The sequence below is a fragment of the Ochotona curzoniae genome, unplaced genomic scaffold, assembly GCF_017591425.1.
Source record: "Ochotona curzoniae isolate NIBS_2020 unplaced genomic scaffold, NIBS_Ocur_1.0 contig_1, whole genome shotgun sequence".
Classification (NCBI taxonomy): domain Eukaryota; kingdom Metazoa; phylum Chordata; class Mammalia; order Lagomorpha; family Ochotonidae; genus Ochotona; species Ochotona curzoniae.
This window is the reverse complement of record NW_024464918.1, coordinates 46,845,975-46,860,881: the sequence shown is the minus strand read 5'-3', so window position 1 is coordinate 46,860,881 and position 14,907 is coordinate 46,845,975. Positions and strand designations below refer to the sequence as shown.

Genomic DNA, 14,907 nt, shown 5'->3' with positions numbered 1-14,907 from the left:
CTCCTCTCAAGTGTTCAGAATGCCCTAGAGGAATAGAGGCAGAAAAGGCAGCTTCACGCGCCCTCTCGTGGCCAATAGCACTCACTGCAGGACGCACATCCAGGCTCTCCTGCCAAATTAAGGGAAGCAGCGCAGCCCAGAAAGGCAATCTCTCTCAAGAACACTATTTACAGAGGTTGCACAGGAGTCCCATGACGGAAGCCCTACGCACGCCCTCAGGGTCTGCATTAGCACGGAAAAAGCAGTCTAGAGCCACAGCACAGCACAGCGCACAGCACAGCACACAGCATGCTCCCTCCCAGGAGCCCAGCAGCTTTCTGTCTCCTCCTTCCTGCCTGCCTGCCTACCTGCCTCCCTCTGTCCTATTTGCTTTGATCTTATTTGCTTTGAAACACAGAGGAACAGAGAGGGAGAGGCAGCAATCTTTCTTGCATCTGCTGGCTCACTTCCCCAGGGACCACCACCAGAGCCAGCAGTGGCTGGGCCAGGACAAGCCCGGGAACCAGGAGCTTCCTCCAGATCTCCCACAGGACCACAGGGGCACAGGACCACAGGGGCACAAGCCCCTGCACCATCCTCTGCTGCTCTCCCAGGAGTACCAGCAGGGAGCTGGACTGCAGGGGAAGCAGCCAGGCTTTAAAATCGCACCCATACAGACCATCCGCCTGGGAGGCTGAGGCTTGACCCACTCCACTGGGACATCACTCCACCCATGCTGGCTTCTTTACCAGCTCCTTCACCATGCAGGTTGCCTCTCCCCCTGGCTTGCACAACTTATGCCATTGCGTGCTGTGAGAGTGGCAGGCACAAACGAGAGATCCAGGCATGTTGCTACTCTACCTTTTCTGGTGAGAAGGACCTCTGTGGGGAACAGACATCCACTCTTGGGATGTCTTGTTGCAGGTGGCACATCAGCAATGGCCGATGGTCCATGGCTGGCCTGTAGGAGAAAGAGTCTTGAGTCCAGGATGGCCCTGGTGGAGGGTGAAGTGTTCCCTGGTGAACGAAAGGGCAGTGGCATCTGGCTAAGGATGGGTGTAGAGCCCAGGTCGCTGTCAGCACACCCTGAAGAAGCGGGTTAAGTGCCCTGCTCTAGATTCCCTATCCCTGAGGACATGTGTTCAGTTCCACCATCAGTGTGACATTGGTCAGAAAAGCCTGTTTCTCACTCCCTCTAGTGGCTTCCTTGACTCAGTGCAATACGTTCTCAGCGGACTGAGTGCTCCTTTCCAGCTTCCCTGTGAAGTAGACGAAACTCAGGGTTGTGCTTGAGTCCCCAAGGCCGAAGTGCTGATGAAACATTATTTGTGTGGTATGTGCAAACCACATGGGATGGTTCAAATTTCGGCAGCCCCACTTCTCATCCAGCTCCCTGCTTGTGGCCTGGGAAAGCTGTTGAGGACAGCCCAAAGCCTTGGGCCTCTGTACCTGTATGTTAGACCTGGAGGAAGTTCCTGGCTGCTAGCTTTGGATCGGCGAAAACCGGCGGTTTTGGTCACTTGGGGAGTGAATCATCAGACAAAAGATATTTTTCTCTATCTCTCCTCCTCTCTCTATATATATCTGCCTTTGCTACAAAAATAAATTAGTTAATTAAACATTTTTTTAAAAATAGAGAAAAAATGTAACCTAGGTCAAATATGCAGTGTAGTACCTTTTGTGCATCAAACAACACTAACTGAAAACATCACTGGCATCAAGCAACTTAAGCAACACATGTGCAAATACACCAACACACTTTTTTTCTTTTTAATTTTATTTTTGATAATGCTTACATAGTTGATCAGGGTGGGAAGGGTCGAGGATCAGGGGATGGTGGGTGAAACCATTGTTTACATATATTTTTTTTCCTGTATATGTCGGAGAAGGGATCAGGAGAGGAGAAACCATGCCCAACCTCCCAACTGCTGCATTACCGGGGGAATGGGGAACTACCACCCAGTGTCATCCCAGGGTCCATTGTGGAGCATTTTCTGAGGGTTCTGCCCATGTGTTTTTGATAGTTCTGAGATGCTGCTGCTATCACCACTCCACAGATGAGGAAATACACCAATACGCTTTTAAAAAATAAAAGAGGTTTCATTTTATTTATTTGAAAGACAGAATTACGGAAATACTGACACTCCACATGACCCTCCACCAAACACGGTGTTCATGTGGATACCACAGTCACAAAGCAAGGGGACACTCCACCTGATTCTCCAGCAGACATGGAATAGCTGGGACCAATACACCTCCTTTGCAAGATCGACTCACATTAGCCAGGCAAGGAGGGCATTTTGAGGCCTAGCATTGCAGGGTAGCATGTTAGGCTGCTGCTTGGCAGGTGCATGCCCCATCTCCATGTATGGTTTGCATCCATGCCTCACCTAACATGTGATCCTTTTCCTGACAATGTTTCTGGAGAGCTGTGGTGATGGTTCAAGGTTTGAGCTCCTGCCACCCTAATAGAGACCAAGATAGAGTTTCAGACTCCTGGTTTTTGCCCAGCTAAGTCCTGGTAGCTGCAGGCATCTTGATAGTGAATCAGAGTATGAAAAAAACCTCTGTTCTCTCTTCTCTCCTTCTCTGTCACTCTACCTCCTGAATAAATTATAAATCTTTTAAGAGGGAGAGAATTTCCTCAGCAGGATAGAGTATTTGGTCAAACACACACAATGATTCTCCTTGAAAGCCCCAGGCCTAAGCTGAAGGGGCAGCCCTCCCCTCTGTGTTCAGCCATGCAGCTCTCAGCACTGCCTCTCCAGGGCAGTGAGGGGAAGGAGACCTTGACATGGCAGAAGAGTTGGTGATGTCATGCTCATTGAGGTGAAAATGTCATCAGCATCCAACAATCCATGTCATGTCAGAAATGAACCTGCATGAAGCAAAGTTTTAAAATTCTTCTCTAAGTAATGTCAACAATCATAAAAATGAATAAAATTAAAATGGGAGTTACACACTGGAAATTATAAAATATTAGTATACAGATTTAAATAAAATAAATACAAAGATCTATCACACATATGCAGTAGAACGCTTATAAACATTTTAACATTTGCATACCACAGAGCAAAGCAACCTACAGGTTCAGTGTGGTTCCATGCACTGGAACAATTATACCATGGTTCATATGGAATTTCAAGAGACCTACCTAAAGATCAAAGTTATTCTGAAAAAAGAAACAAATTAAAGAGAGTCATAATTACCCATTTCAAATATGAACACAAAACAATGGAAATCAAAGGAAGTCCTATACTGGTATAAATGGAAACATTCAGAGAATTGAATTGAAGACACAGAAATGAAACCACACATCTGCAGTGAGTTGATTGATGGATCTAGCTGTCTGCAGTGGATTGATTGTTTACGAGGACCCAATGAAATTACAAGGGGGAAGAGTGGTGTCTTCAAAGTAGACAGCTGACCTGGCAGCTGAGGCAGCAGCCGAGGCATTTGGGTCCCACACTGCAGTGCTCAAGCTTAGTGATCACTTGCAGCTCCTGCCTCCAGCTTCCTGTTAACACAGACCCTGGAGACAGAGGAAATGCAAAATGGTCTTTGGGTCCCTGCCACCCATGTGGGAGACCCAGTCTGATTTTCTGGCTCCAACCTTCTAAGCTCCCACTACACTAACAGGTATTTGGGAGAGAACCAGAAGATGGGAACTAGGTCATATTCTTTCTCTGCACTGAATGTGTAATTTGAAACATTTAAAAGAGGGGTGTCTTCAACAGATGGTGCTGGTCCACCTGGCTGTCCAGATGTCTTGATCCACACGTCATAATCTACTTAACCTAAAATGGATCAAAAGACAAAGAGTAAGAGGTGAGGGCCCAGTGCGGTGGTGCAGTGGTTAAGGTCCTCACCTTGCACGCCCGGGATCCCATATGGGCGCCGGTTCTAATCCCGGCGGCCCCACTTCCCATCCAGCTCCCTGCCTGTGGCCCGGGAAAGCAGTTGAGGACGGCCCAAGGCTTTGGGACCCTGCACCCGTGTGGGAGACCTGGAAGAGGCTCCTGGCTTCGGATCGGCATAGCATTGGCCGTTGCGCTCACTTGGGGAGTGAATCATCGGACAGAAGATCTTCCTCTCTGTCTCTCCTCTCTGTATATCCGCCTTTCCAATAAAAATAAAATAAATCTTTAAAAAAAAAAAGAGTAAGAGGTGAAACTACAAACTCTAAATGAAAACAGAAATAAATCTCCATGCCCTTGCATTGAGCATATGCTCATTAGATCTGACACCAAAAGCACAAAAACACTACAAAACCAGATACATTGACTTTACCTCAGAACTAACATCTGAACATACCAGGTTAGGAAGAAGCCAACTGTTTTCCCCTACTATTACAGCCGTACTCAACCCAGAACCTGTGCGACCAGTGTGTGGGATTCTCCCACAGAAAGCATGTCTCCAACAATTGAAAACAATCATGCCACCATCTACCTGGGGACAGCACAGGATCCCAGCTCAGTCCCACAAGGCTGCACCACTTCCAATGGCCATCCCAGGTTTCCAGATTGCAAGAGAGAACAGGGTCAACAGAGACAGAGCACATGGACAAGTCTGCTGAAACATGAGCGGAAGTCAGAGCTATGGCAGGGACCTGGCAGAAGGAAGTTTGGTCTCAGATACATGTGGCCAGCTGATGACCCATGGACATAGTCCAAGGCCTGTGAGGACCTCGAAGAGGAGAGAGGGGAGCAGGTTGGAAAGCCACAAAGAGCCAGGATCATCAGCTGCAGAAGATGTGGGGACTTGAAGAGAATCACAGCAGCCCCTTCCCCACTCCTGCTTGCCCCAAGTAAGGGGCCCCACTAATGCAGTGAGAGACCACTGGGAAGGACTGTGGGGACAGCTGAGGGAGAGAGGGGAAGCAACCATAAGCGTGGTGCCAGGCAGATCTACCTGCTCTGTGCTATTCCCAAGAGGCCCTGCTGGGATGAGGCCGCAACTGTAGGATGCAGATGTCCCAGGGTGTCCCACGAGTGGCTAAGATTCTGTGTCCCAGAGTGTCCCATGAGTGGCTGGGCGATGAAGCTGTTTGTTACTCCGTAACCTGCAGGATTGCCACAGTGGCTACAACCAATGGTTCTGGGACTGGATGCTGAGGTTGCTTGGGAGATCCATGGGTTCATGCAGTTAGGTTCCTATTTGTTCATTCCACTATGAATGTGTTAAAATAGCACACCTTTTTTACATGTCTTGCTTCAATATTTTTTGGCTGCATGAATAAACACTTAATACTTACAATAAAAATGACCTACATTATCATCACAAACACGCAACATGCATTCGATGTGGGTATTTCATAAAGTGTGGGGAGGGGCAGATATTTACCTGATGGTTAACTTGTTTCCCTTATTGAAGTGCCTGGGACTGCAGCCCGGCTCAGACTCCAAGTTCATCTGCTTATGTCCATCCCAAGAAATAAATAGCAAGCCATGGTTGACGTATTTAGCTTCCTGTCAATTATGTGGGACTTAGAATGAGTTCCCAGCATCTTGGTTTAGCCTGGTATAGCCCCAGCTGTTGTGTGTTTGGTGAATGAACCAGGGGATGGGAGATCTTTTTCTTTACCTTTCAAACAATAAATAAACTTTTAATAAACTTTGTAGGAGGTAATGAGCATTTAGTCTGGCAGCTAAGATGTGCATCCTATACCAGAATACCCGAGTTCAGGTCCTGATGCCAGCTCATAAGTCCACCACCCTTCTGATGCAGACCATGGAAGCAGCAGGTGACAGTTCAGGTCACTGAGCTCTTGCCAACCATGTGGGAGATCTGGACTGAGCTCCAGGCTTCTGGCTTCAGCGCCAGCTGTCAATGCATCTGCACAGTGAAGCAGTGCACGGGGGCTCTGTTGCTGTCTCACAAATCAAAAATAAACGGGCTTTAAAATCCACATATACACAGCAAGGATACAGACACACCTGAAGCCTCAGCCACCCTCCCAGCTTGCATTTGTCTACCTGTGTGCATCCCTTCCCTGAGCCAGAGGAGTGGCAGTTGAGATGAAGCATGAAAATAGCAAACTCCTTTCACAAAAACTGGTGTCTCTCACTCTGGCTTCCAGAGGACATCAGGTGGTAGAGCCCTGTGAGTCAAGTCAGCCTGGCAACCAGGCTGATTTGGAAGTTATTTGTGGGAGGCACAATTTGAAACAAATTCTCAAATAATTCATGACTTAACTAAAGGGTCTCCCACTGTGACAGTTTGTCTGCTCCTTTGATCAATTTTACTTTAATAAATGCTAAAGCTGAATGATAAGGTGCACATACACTCAGAAGTTTCCCTGCTGGAAACTTTCCTGTATCTCCAAAAATGTGTGTGTGCATGCACGTGTATTTGCCTTAAAAACAACTCTGCAATAAATACAGCTATTGTGGCTTTGTTCTCATTAGCTATTCCATAAAATACATATAACCATTAATGTTGAATATTTACTTATTTGTATATGTGCTGCCAGAGCACGATATTTACTAAGTTGAATAAACACAGTGACAGGGGAAATATACTATCTCTTCCAACTACTGGTTCACTCCCCCAAATGCTGTGGCTTAACCCATTGTGCCTCATTATTTCCCACTAAATCCATACTTAGTTTGCTATTTGGAGACTTGCATTTGGGAAGCAGTAGAGACAACAGGGGCGACTGGCAGACTTGTCCTCAGGATAAGAGGTAGCACAAGGAGCTGCAACTGCAGTGTCCACCACTGCCCCTGTCGCCTGGCTCCCACCTGCATGAAGTGTCCGGCTGAGTGCAAATTTGCAGAGTAACACCACAATCTGAGGTGCTGTGAAGTCTTCACCATGAATTGGGAGGCAGTTTAACTAAGCATTAACCATGACAGAGTTGTGAATGTACCACCTCCAGCTCAGGCAGACACTGTACACACAGTGAGAGTCTGCCACACTGCTGTGGATTTAGGGCTGGTTAGTGCATCTAGTTTTCTAGGGCTTCTTCCAGTTCTAGACGCTGGAGACTCGGATCAAGGTGCTGGCAGATGGCTGCCTCCTCATGTGGCTGTCCCTAGACCAAAACACCCCAGGATCTCTCCACTCACACCGATGGCCTGAAGTTGCGAGGAGACGGTGGAGAGAACTGGGACCCAAGGTCACGTTCCAGAGTGCTGAGGGCACACACCTCAGCCTGTATTGCCATTCAAGGTGCATGTATGTCATGGCTAACATCACTTGCTGTGTTTGCGCTGAGACTCTTCTGAGATCTCTGCCTGCAGACTGCCTGCCTTGCACCTCACTCATACCCAGCAAGTTGCAGCTGCTCCTGGAAGTGGAACCAGTCTTGGGTAGGAATCTTGTCAGCCCAGATCTACACATGTCCCTATCTCAATGCTAGCGGTTTTTGCTCAGATCAGGATCCACTGACTCTGGCTTGCCTGTAATGGAATGCTCTGGTTCAGTATTGTCCCATACCCAGGGAGATCCAAGGTAGACAGGCTTCTGCAAGGCATTTCTCCTCACCGACTCACTATAATACTCAGGGCAGCTTAGGGCTAGCACCTTGACTCAGTACCCTAAGCTTCTGCTGAAGCACTGGCATCCCAGATAGGCCCAAGTTTGATCCATTTCTGATCCAATTCCCTGCTTATGGCCTGGGAAAGCAGCAGAAGATGGTTCAAGTCCTTGGGACTCTGCACTCACATGGGAGACCGGGAGGAAGCTCCTGGCTTCTGACCAGCCCAGCTCCAGCTGTTGTGGCCACTTGGGGAGTGAACCAGTGAACTGAAGATCTGTTTTTCTTCTCTGTAACTCTGTCTTTCCAAAAAAAATAATTTTTAAAAAAAATTTATTTTATTTTTATTGCAAAGTAGATATATAGACAGGAGGAGAGACAGAGAGGAAGATCTTCTGTTCAATGACTCACTCCCCAACTGGCCACAACAACTGGTACTGCACCAATCTGAAGCCAGGAGCCCGGAGCTTCTTCAGGGTCTCCCACGCAGGAGCAGGGTCCCAAGGCTTTGGGCTGTCCTTGACTGCTTTCCCAGGCCACAAACAGGGAGCTGGATGGGAAACAGGGTCGCCGGGATTAGAACCGGTGTCCATATGAGATCCTGGCACATGCAAGGTGAGGACTTTAGCCTCTAGGCTACCACACTGGGCCCAAAAATAAATCTTTAAATAAAAAAACATATTGAGGCCAGGCTGCAGCAGGCAAAGCACTTCTGCACTGAAGGGTTGTGATGCCCCAGGAAGTCTGGTCCTGACCAAACAGGACAGTGTGGGTCAACTGGGTAGTTTTTATGCCTAGAGAATGGACCTATAACAGGACAGTGATTGCATCAGGGTGCATGGAGTTGAAAGAATGTGGTTTTCTTTTTTTTTTTTTTTTAAAAGATTTATTTTTATTATTTTTTCATTGGAAAGGCGGATATACAGAGAGGAGAGACAGAGAGGAAGATCTTCCGTCCGATGATTCACTCCCCAAGTGAGCGCAACGAGCCGATACTATGCCGATCCGAAGCCAGGAGCCTCTTCCGGGTCTCCCACGCGGGTGCAGGGTCCCAAAGCTTTGGGCCGTCCTCTGCTGCTTTCCCAGGCCACAGGCAGGGAGCTGGAAGGGAAGCGGGGCTGCCGGGATTAGAACCGGCGCCCATATGGGATCCCGGGCGGGCAAGGTGAGGACCTTTAACCACTTGCGCCACCGCGCCGGGCCCAAGAATGTGGTTTTCAACAAGACAAACAGCTGCCTTAATCCTGGGGAAACTGGCTCCTCACAGCAAAATTCCCGTGCTGGGAGGGTCCCTGACATGCCCGCATGGCTACTCCTCCAGCCTAGCCCAGGGAGAACTGCTGGTTGGGAGCTCAGGGCCATACAGTCATGTGAGATGTCTCCACATGAGGAAGGGACCAAGTCCCCAACAACCTACAAGCTCAGCTTCTCAGGGGACACCACTTGGCACCTGTGACCACCTTGGAACTACTGGTGTAGACTCAACAGGTAATACTGCTGATACAGGCTCTGAAACAACTGCTAACACTACTCAATGACTTGACAGTGTTAATATTTTACTTTGCTGCCTTGAACTTTGCTAGACCACCAGTGTCCCAGTCACTGAGGGACATAGGAGTTCAGCTGGCCCCTGAATAGCCCCTGGTGCTGCCCTGTGGCCATCTACCATCCCACCTGAAACCCTGAGGAGCACCTGACCCCACAGACCAGGCACGGCTTGTGTACTTGCTTGCGTCTTCCTCATAACCATGAAGCACCGAGGGTACAGTTGCTAACGTGGGCACCTGGAAAACTGACCAAGCATCTGGCATCTATCATTCCTGCTCTGCTCCCATCCTCCTGTTGCAACTGCCACGCTCAGTCACTACCAAGCAGGTGCTAGATCTGCTCAGAGGTTGAACACCCACACTCCCTGGCACAATGGTGACCTTGCCACCTGTTAACTACAGGAGCACAATGTCCAGCTTCACACACTAGCTTGGGTACGCATGGCACCAAGCCCAACAGGAGCTGAGGTCAGGACGGAGGGTAGCTGTAATGCACCTATGTCGGGTGACAGGCCAGGCTGGACATCTGTCACTCAGGAGTCCTCACCTTCACCAAGAGTCAGGAGACTCTTCAGAAACACAGTCACATAGCTGTCCACTGACTGCCAGCAGGCTTGCATGATCCAACATCCCCAATCCCAGGCACCATCACAGCAAGTAGGACTCAGTGCTCACTGAGGACCCATGCCTAGGACTATCATAAAATAGCCCTGGGCAGGCAGGACCATGTCAGGTTTCCAGAGAAGAGCTCTTCTTGCTCCACAGGGGCATTTTCCAGGCCATGAGGGTGGGTGGGGAGTCTTGGGCAGGGAGGTTGCACACTGGCGGTCATCCTCCAGGAATGCTAAAGTTCTGCAACGGCGGCCATGGCCTCCTCCAGCTGTCGCAGCAGCTCCAGGGGCTGTGGTGAAAATGCACCAGTGTCCACCCTCTGGAAGTCAGGGTGTGCGATGACAGAGGCTAGCACCTCTGTAAGGCGGCTGATGTCAAATGCAGCTTGCTGTAGGCCAAGCCCTGTGTCCGGGTCATGTTCTGATGCTCTTTCTGCCCCCTGCTTCAGAACAAGGAGCCTCCTTTCAGCAATGACCTTGAGGAAGTGGTAAAACTCTTCAAAGTTGATCCCTGAGCAGGACTTCATGATGACCTGAACCAGAATGACAGGCCAGTCAGCCATGTGGTCACTGCTAAAGACAGCACAGGATCCTAGTGCAGCCCCAGTGAGCAGAGGCACTGAGAGGTAAAGTAGCAACACAATGAGTCCAAGCCACAGAGCCTACGAGTCTCTTGAGGACAGGCAGCTGGCCCTGACACTCAGCTGGCCCTGGATTAACCCCTCACACACAGCTGATGACTGCCTGCCTCCTGGGCCTTACAGTCACATCCTCCCCAGAATGGTGGGCTACTACCTTATACCCCTCCCACATTTCCAGCTCAGCCGCTGGCAAACATTAGCCACAAAACCCCTCCTGCATCCCCCATATGGCCAAGCAAACTTCAGCCCTGACACGGATCCCACCTGTACTCCCAGTCCAGCCCAGCAAGCCTTACCTGGCAGTGGTGGTGCCATTCTGGCATGGAGTCCCTCCACTCACTGATCTCCTGTTGCACAGCACAGAGCTCCCGTTGCAGAAAGTGCCACATGGAGGCCAGGTTGCAGCCGTTGACCCAGTTGTGGTTGATGGAGATGGTGTCGTCCTGGAGAGGAAAGGCAGTGACCATGAGCCTGCTACAGGAGTCCCGGGTGCCAGGCCCAGCTGGAAGGAGGGGACGTTTGGTCCAATGGAATATACCAAGGAGCTGAATCAGCTCGGTCCACAGCCACCCAGATGAGCCCAGGGCAGGAGTGGGACTCAGGGGCTGGGGCCTCTGCATTGTTTATGGCACCCTGCCCCATCTTCTGGCTCTATAGGGAGCCATCCAGAGAGGTGACAGGGACTGTGGTCAGGCAAAGCAGGCAGGTTGTGGGTAAGACAGGGCAGGGTGTAGCCACCTTACCAGGTTGTGCACCTGGTGGTGCCACCCGCTGGGCACAAACACCATCTCTCCAGCCTCCTGGATGATCTCAAGGGGCGGACTGCAGTGCTGGAGCATAGAGGTGACATCGTAAGGTAGGCCACCATGGCAGTCCCGCAGAGCCTCCTCTTGTCCTGGTGGGAAGAGCAGCCACTTCTTCCTCCCACAGATGTTGACAGACCAGCTGAAGGAGCAGAAGATGTCTGCATGGAACGGTGACCTGTGGCAAACATACCCAGCTTGGGCCTTGTTTCTTCTTTTTCAAAATTTTATTTTAAGATTTGTTTGAAAAGCAGTTAGTAAGAGAAACACAGGAGCTTCTTCATATGTGCAGGGATCAAAGGCCTCAGGCAATCCTCTGCTGCTTTCCCAGTAGGGAGCTGGATTAGAAGTGGAGTAGCTGGATTTGAACCGGCACCCAAGTAAGATGATATTATAGGTGGCAGCTTTACCAGGTGTGTCAAATACCAGCCCTTGAAGTAGAGCACTCCCATTCCGCAAAGGCCTCCCCGTGCAGAATGATTGCCTCCAACTGTGATGGCCTTGGCCTGTGAGCCAGATGGGTGGTCACACCTCCCAGCTCACCACAGGAGCAGTGCCGGTGGTTCACCTATGGCATTACCAGGTGCCTGTTGGCCCCGCGTAGACAAAACGGTAGTCATCAACATCCAGGGCATCCCAGAACTCATTCAGCCAGTCAGAGGAGAAGTACACAGGCAGGATGAACACGTCTTCTGCTGAGGAGTCCCTAAGGGGGAGGCACAGGGCTGCAGTGAGAGCCTACTTCGTGTATGTTGGTCCACAGGCCCACCCTCAACCAGGATCTCGATAAAACACATACGGACCACATGGTGACACTCTGCTGACTCCACCACGTATAAGCAGGGCCATGTTATCCCACCCAGGCCTGCTGGAGCTGCCCAACAGTCACAAGCCCCTGACAGACTCAAGCTGAACCCCACCCCAACTGCAGATTCCAGAATTCTAACCAAGAAACATGCCTTGGAGTGTACTGTGAGGGCACAGCCAGAACCATGCGCAGCAGGTCCCTGTGAACTAGTCCTGGGATTCTGGCTTCTGGCTGCAGCAGCCTAGGAGTCTGGTTCCTAAGTGCGGGGCCTCTTCTGCTAGCTACTCCCCCAAATGCCAGACAACTCAACTGCCAAATACATGCTAGGCCACAGGCCCAGGACTGGGAGTCACCACCCCTATACCCTCTCAACTCTTCATTCCCTGTGAATTCACTCCTAAAGTCCACTAATGGGCACATTACAGGATTATATTACACTTGCCCCAGGTAAGGAAAAGGTACCAATGCCACATAGTACAGGGCTCCTGGATTTGTTTAAAGTCCAGAGACGATGATGGATCATAGCCCCAGTAGCAGCAACCATGTACAGCTCCCCCAAGACCGTGCCAGTCCTTCCGCCTGGCATTCCTTAGTTTCCCTGACAGACTCCTACACATCCACAAAAGCCATGCTCAGATATTATGTCCTCTGCCCCCATGCCTTCTTCTGATCTTTTTATTTCTCATGGTTGCTAGATAAAATACAAAACATTCTGTCAAACATTAAGTTTACAATAACCAACAGTTTTCTAATATAAGTGTGTCCCATGCAACATTTGGTATACACTGAAGCCATAAAAGCCACTCATGGCTTCCCTACAACTCACAGGGTGGTGGAGGTAAGTTGGCAGGTGGGTTGGGGCAATGGCAGGGGCCTGTGCTCACCCTCAGTGTGCCCCCATGAGTGCCCACATCTACTCACTCACTGCTAGGGATGAGACTCTGATGGTACCTGCTCCCAAAACGCCCATGCAGCTGGGACATCCCAGGGAGGTGCAGAGGGGCTCCCCAGATTGGGAATGAGAGCTAGTCTAGGGGTCGGGGGGGCAGGAGGATGCAGGCGCCTTGGTGCTGGCAAGGTGACAGGCACAGGCCTGGGCTTAGGAGTCGGTGGGGGTGGGCCCAGGGGCACCTGAGAGGGAGGGATGGAGAAGATCAGGTGAGATGGGGACACCCCAGGCAAAGGTGACCAGGAGGAAGGGAGTAAGTACAGTCACCATGCCATGCACACCCACGTTCCCCATGGTGTCAGCACCAGGCCAAGTGAACCGGGAGGAGCTGACTGTTCCAGCGAAAGAGGAGACAACTCAGAAGATAGCCAGCCTTCGCCTCCATCAGAAAGGCTTCGGTGAGTGCAGTGAGGTGGTCAGCGCTGTGAGCCCCTTTACCTGCACAGATGCCAGTCCTTGAGGTAGAGACAGCCCCTTGGAGAAGAGTAGCCTCTTTGGATGTAGTCCTTCCAGTAGCTGATGTAGTCTCGCAGGACCATATACTCCTTGGGGTTTGAGTTGTATTCTCGGACCCCGCAATTTGCCACGGGAACGAGAGCATCTCCTGCAACAGCAGATCAGGAAGACTGCTATGCGGGGCGCCCTCCCGGGACTCGCTCACCCGCGACACCTCCGCAAACGGTGGACCCCCTTGGTCCCTGTTCCTGCTCCAGCGTCCCGGCACCGCGGACCTGGCCCTCACCGTACTTCCGGAGCAGGTGGTCCAAGTCGGGCTTGCCCGCGGGCGTCACCCAGCGTCGCCGGCTGCCCCAGGCCTCGGTGAAGGCCCGGGAGAACACGCAGGGCAGGTTGGGCAGCAGGAAGCCCCTGAAGAAGTCGGCGTAGGAGAAGGTTTCGGGCGCCTGGATGAAGGCGACACGGCCCGGGGTCCCGCCGCCGCCCGGGACGCCGTCTCGGAGGCCTCGGAAGTGGCGTTCGGCGTGGACGCGCGTCTCCCGGTCCATGGTCGGAGCCTGTGGGTGCTGGGGTGCAGAGCCCGACTCCAAACTCCAGCCGGCCGCGGAGACGCAGGAACTCGCCGAAACCGCTCTGGTGGTGCGCCGGCCAGAGCTAAAAAGACAAGGCTCCGCCTCGGAACCTAGAGTTCGAGCGCGCCCCCTTCCTGCCGGACCTGGAGCCGCGCGCACCAGGCTGCGAGCATGCGCGCATCATGCTTCCTGTCCCGTTCCGGGCAGGGTCCAGAGTCTGGCTTCTTTCCCGGACTCCCTGGTTGCGCGCCACCCCTAGCGCCGCAGGTGAGTGCGGCCAGCGACAGGCCTGTGCTCAGTGCTCCTCCCAGCCTTGGCCCAGCTCTGCTCTTCCCCAAGCCCCGGAGGGTTAGGGTGGGCTGTGGAGAGACGTGATGTCCCCAGAAAATGTGGAGAGAGGGTGGGATATAGGTGAACGGTGACGTCTGTGAAGATGGTGGGATGAGGAGGGGACGGTGACGCCTGTAGAGTTGTGTGATTGCGGGGGGCGGGGGGGGGAACGACTCTGAGCTGTGTGATACTGAAGTGTTGAATGATGGTAATGTGTATGAACTAGACGAGTATGAAGGTATGATGGGCCCATGGAGATGGTGAGATTGGATCAACAGTCATATCTGTGGACATGATTGAGTGCAGAGTAAAAATGGTATCCATGGTAATATGGAAGGTGGTGCACTAAGGATGGAGTAGAGGAGGAGTCGGGATGGGGAAAAGATGGAGAATTGTGGGTGTGGATGAGATAGCGAATCTAGAATGCTAGAAGGTGAATGCAATACATGAAGTGTGAAGGTTGGAATTTGAGACTGGCCCTGCATGTTTTAGTAATAAATCCTGCCAAATCAAACTTAACCACATGAATTAGAAGAGAAGAAAATATAATTTTTGGCTGCCTCTTTGCAAATTATGTTCCTTCAGTGGACTTTGGGCAGCAGGTCCTAGGCTGTCACATGATGATGGATGAGGAAATGCAATGCAAACTCCTCTGATCTCCCTGACAGGCTAAATGCGCAAAGACCTCTGAATCCATTTGGAGATGTGCATGGATGGTCTAGGATGTCCGA

The 14,907-nt window shown here is 51.2% G+C and overlaps 2 protein-coding genes across 5 annotated transcripts in view; one reads left to right on the top strand and one right to left on the bottom strand.

Moving 5' to 3' along the window:
- Nucleotides 1–8,779: 8,779 nt before the first annotated feature.
- On the bottom strand, nt 8,780–13,916 carry JMJD4 (jumonji domain containing 4). Of its 3 annotated transcripts, none has more exons than XM_040973721.1 (6): nt 13,561–13,916; nt 13,257–13,422; nt 11,642–11,767; nt 11,002–11,239; nt 10,555–10,701; nt 8,780–10,150 (listed from the first exon to the last, which is right to left on the bottom strand). In XM_040973721.1, exons 1-6 carry the CDS (start codon nt 13,820–13,822, stop codon nt 9,851–9,853), a joined length of 1,239 nt encoding a protein of 412 aa, XP_040829655.1. In that variant the 5' UTR covers nt 13,823–13,916; the 3' UTR covers nt 8,780–9,850. The 3 variants fall into 3 exon arrangements, with proteins under 3 accessions (XP_040829655.1, XP_040829669.1, XP_040829661.1); XM_040973735.1 differs by having other exon boundaries at nt 8,780–10,152; nt 10,605–10,701; XM_040973727.1 differs by having other exon boundaries at nt 11,002–11,203.
- Nucleotides 13,917–14,021: 105 nt separating this feature from the next.
- SNAP47 (synaptosome associated protein 47) overlaps nt 14,022–14,907 on the top strand; it is a 53,907-nt gene continuing 53,021 nt past the window's right edge. For both annotated transcript variants that reach the window (XM_040973704.1, XM_040973711.1), the window contains exon 1: nt 14,022–14,113. The gene's annotated coding sequence lies outside the window, so the exon portion shown is untranslated. The remainder of the gene's footprint in view (nt 14,114–14,907) is intronic.

Bases quoted from the DNA above. Each gene is read 5' to 3' on its own strand.
- JMJD4 (XM_040973721.1), bottom strand. From the start codon at position 13,822: ATGGACCGGGAGACGCGCGTCCACGCCGAACGCCACTTCCGAGGCCTC. The intron at 13,423-13,560 runs GTGAGGGCCAGG...CTGCTGTTGCAG, and splicing joins CCACCTGCTCCGGAAGTACG to GAGATGCTCTCGTTCCCGTG. The intron at 11,240-11,641 runs GTAATGCCATAG...TGTTTGCCACAG, and splicing joins GCGGGGCCAACAGGCACCTG to GTCACCGTTCCATGCAGACA.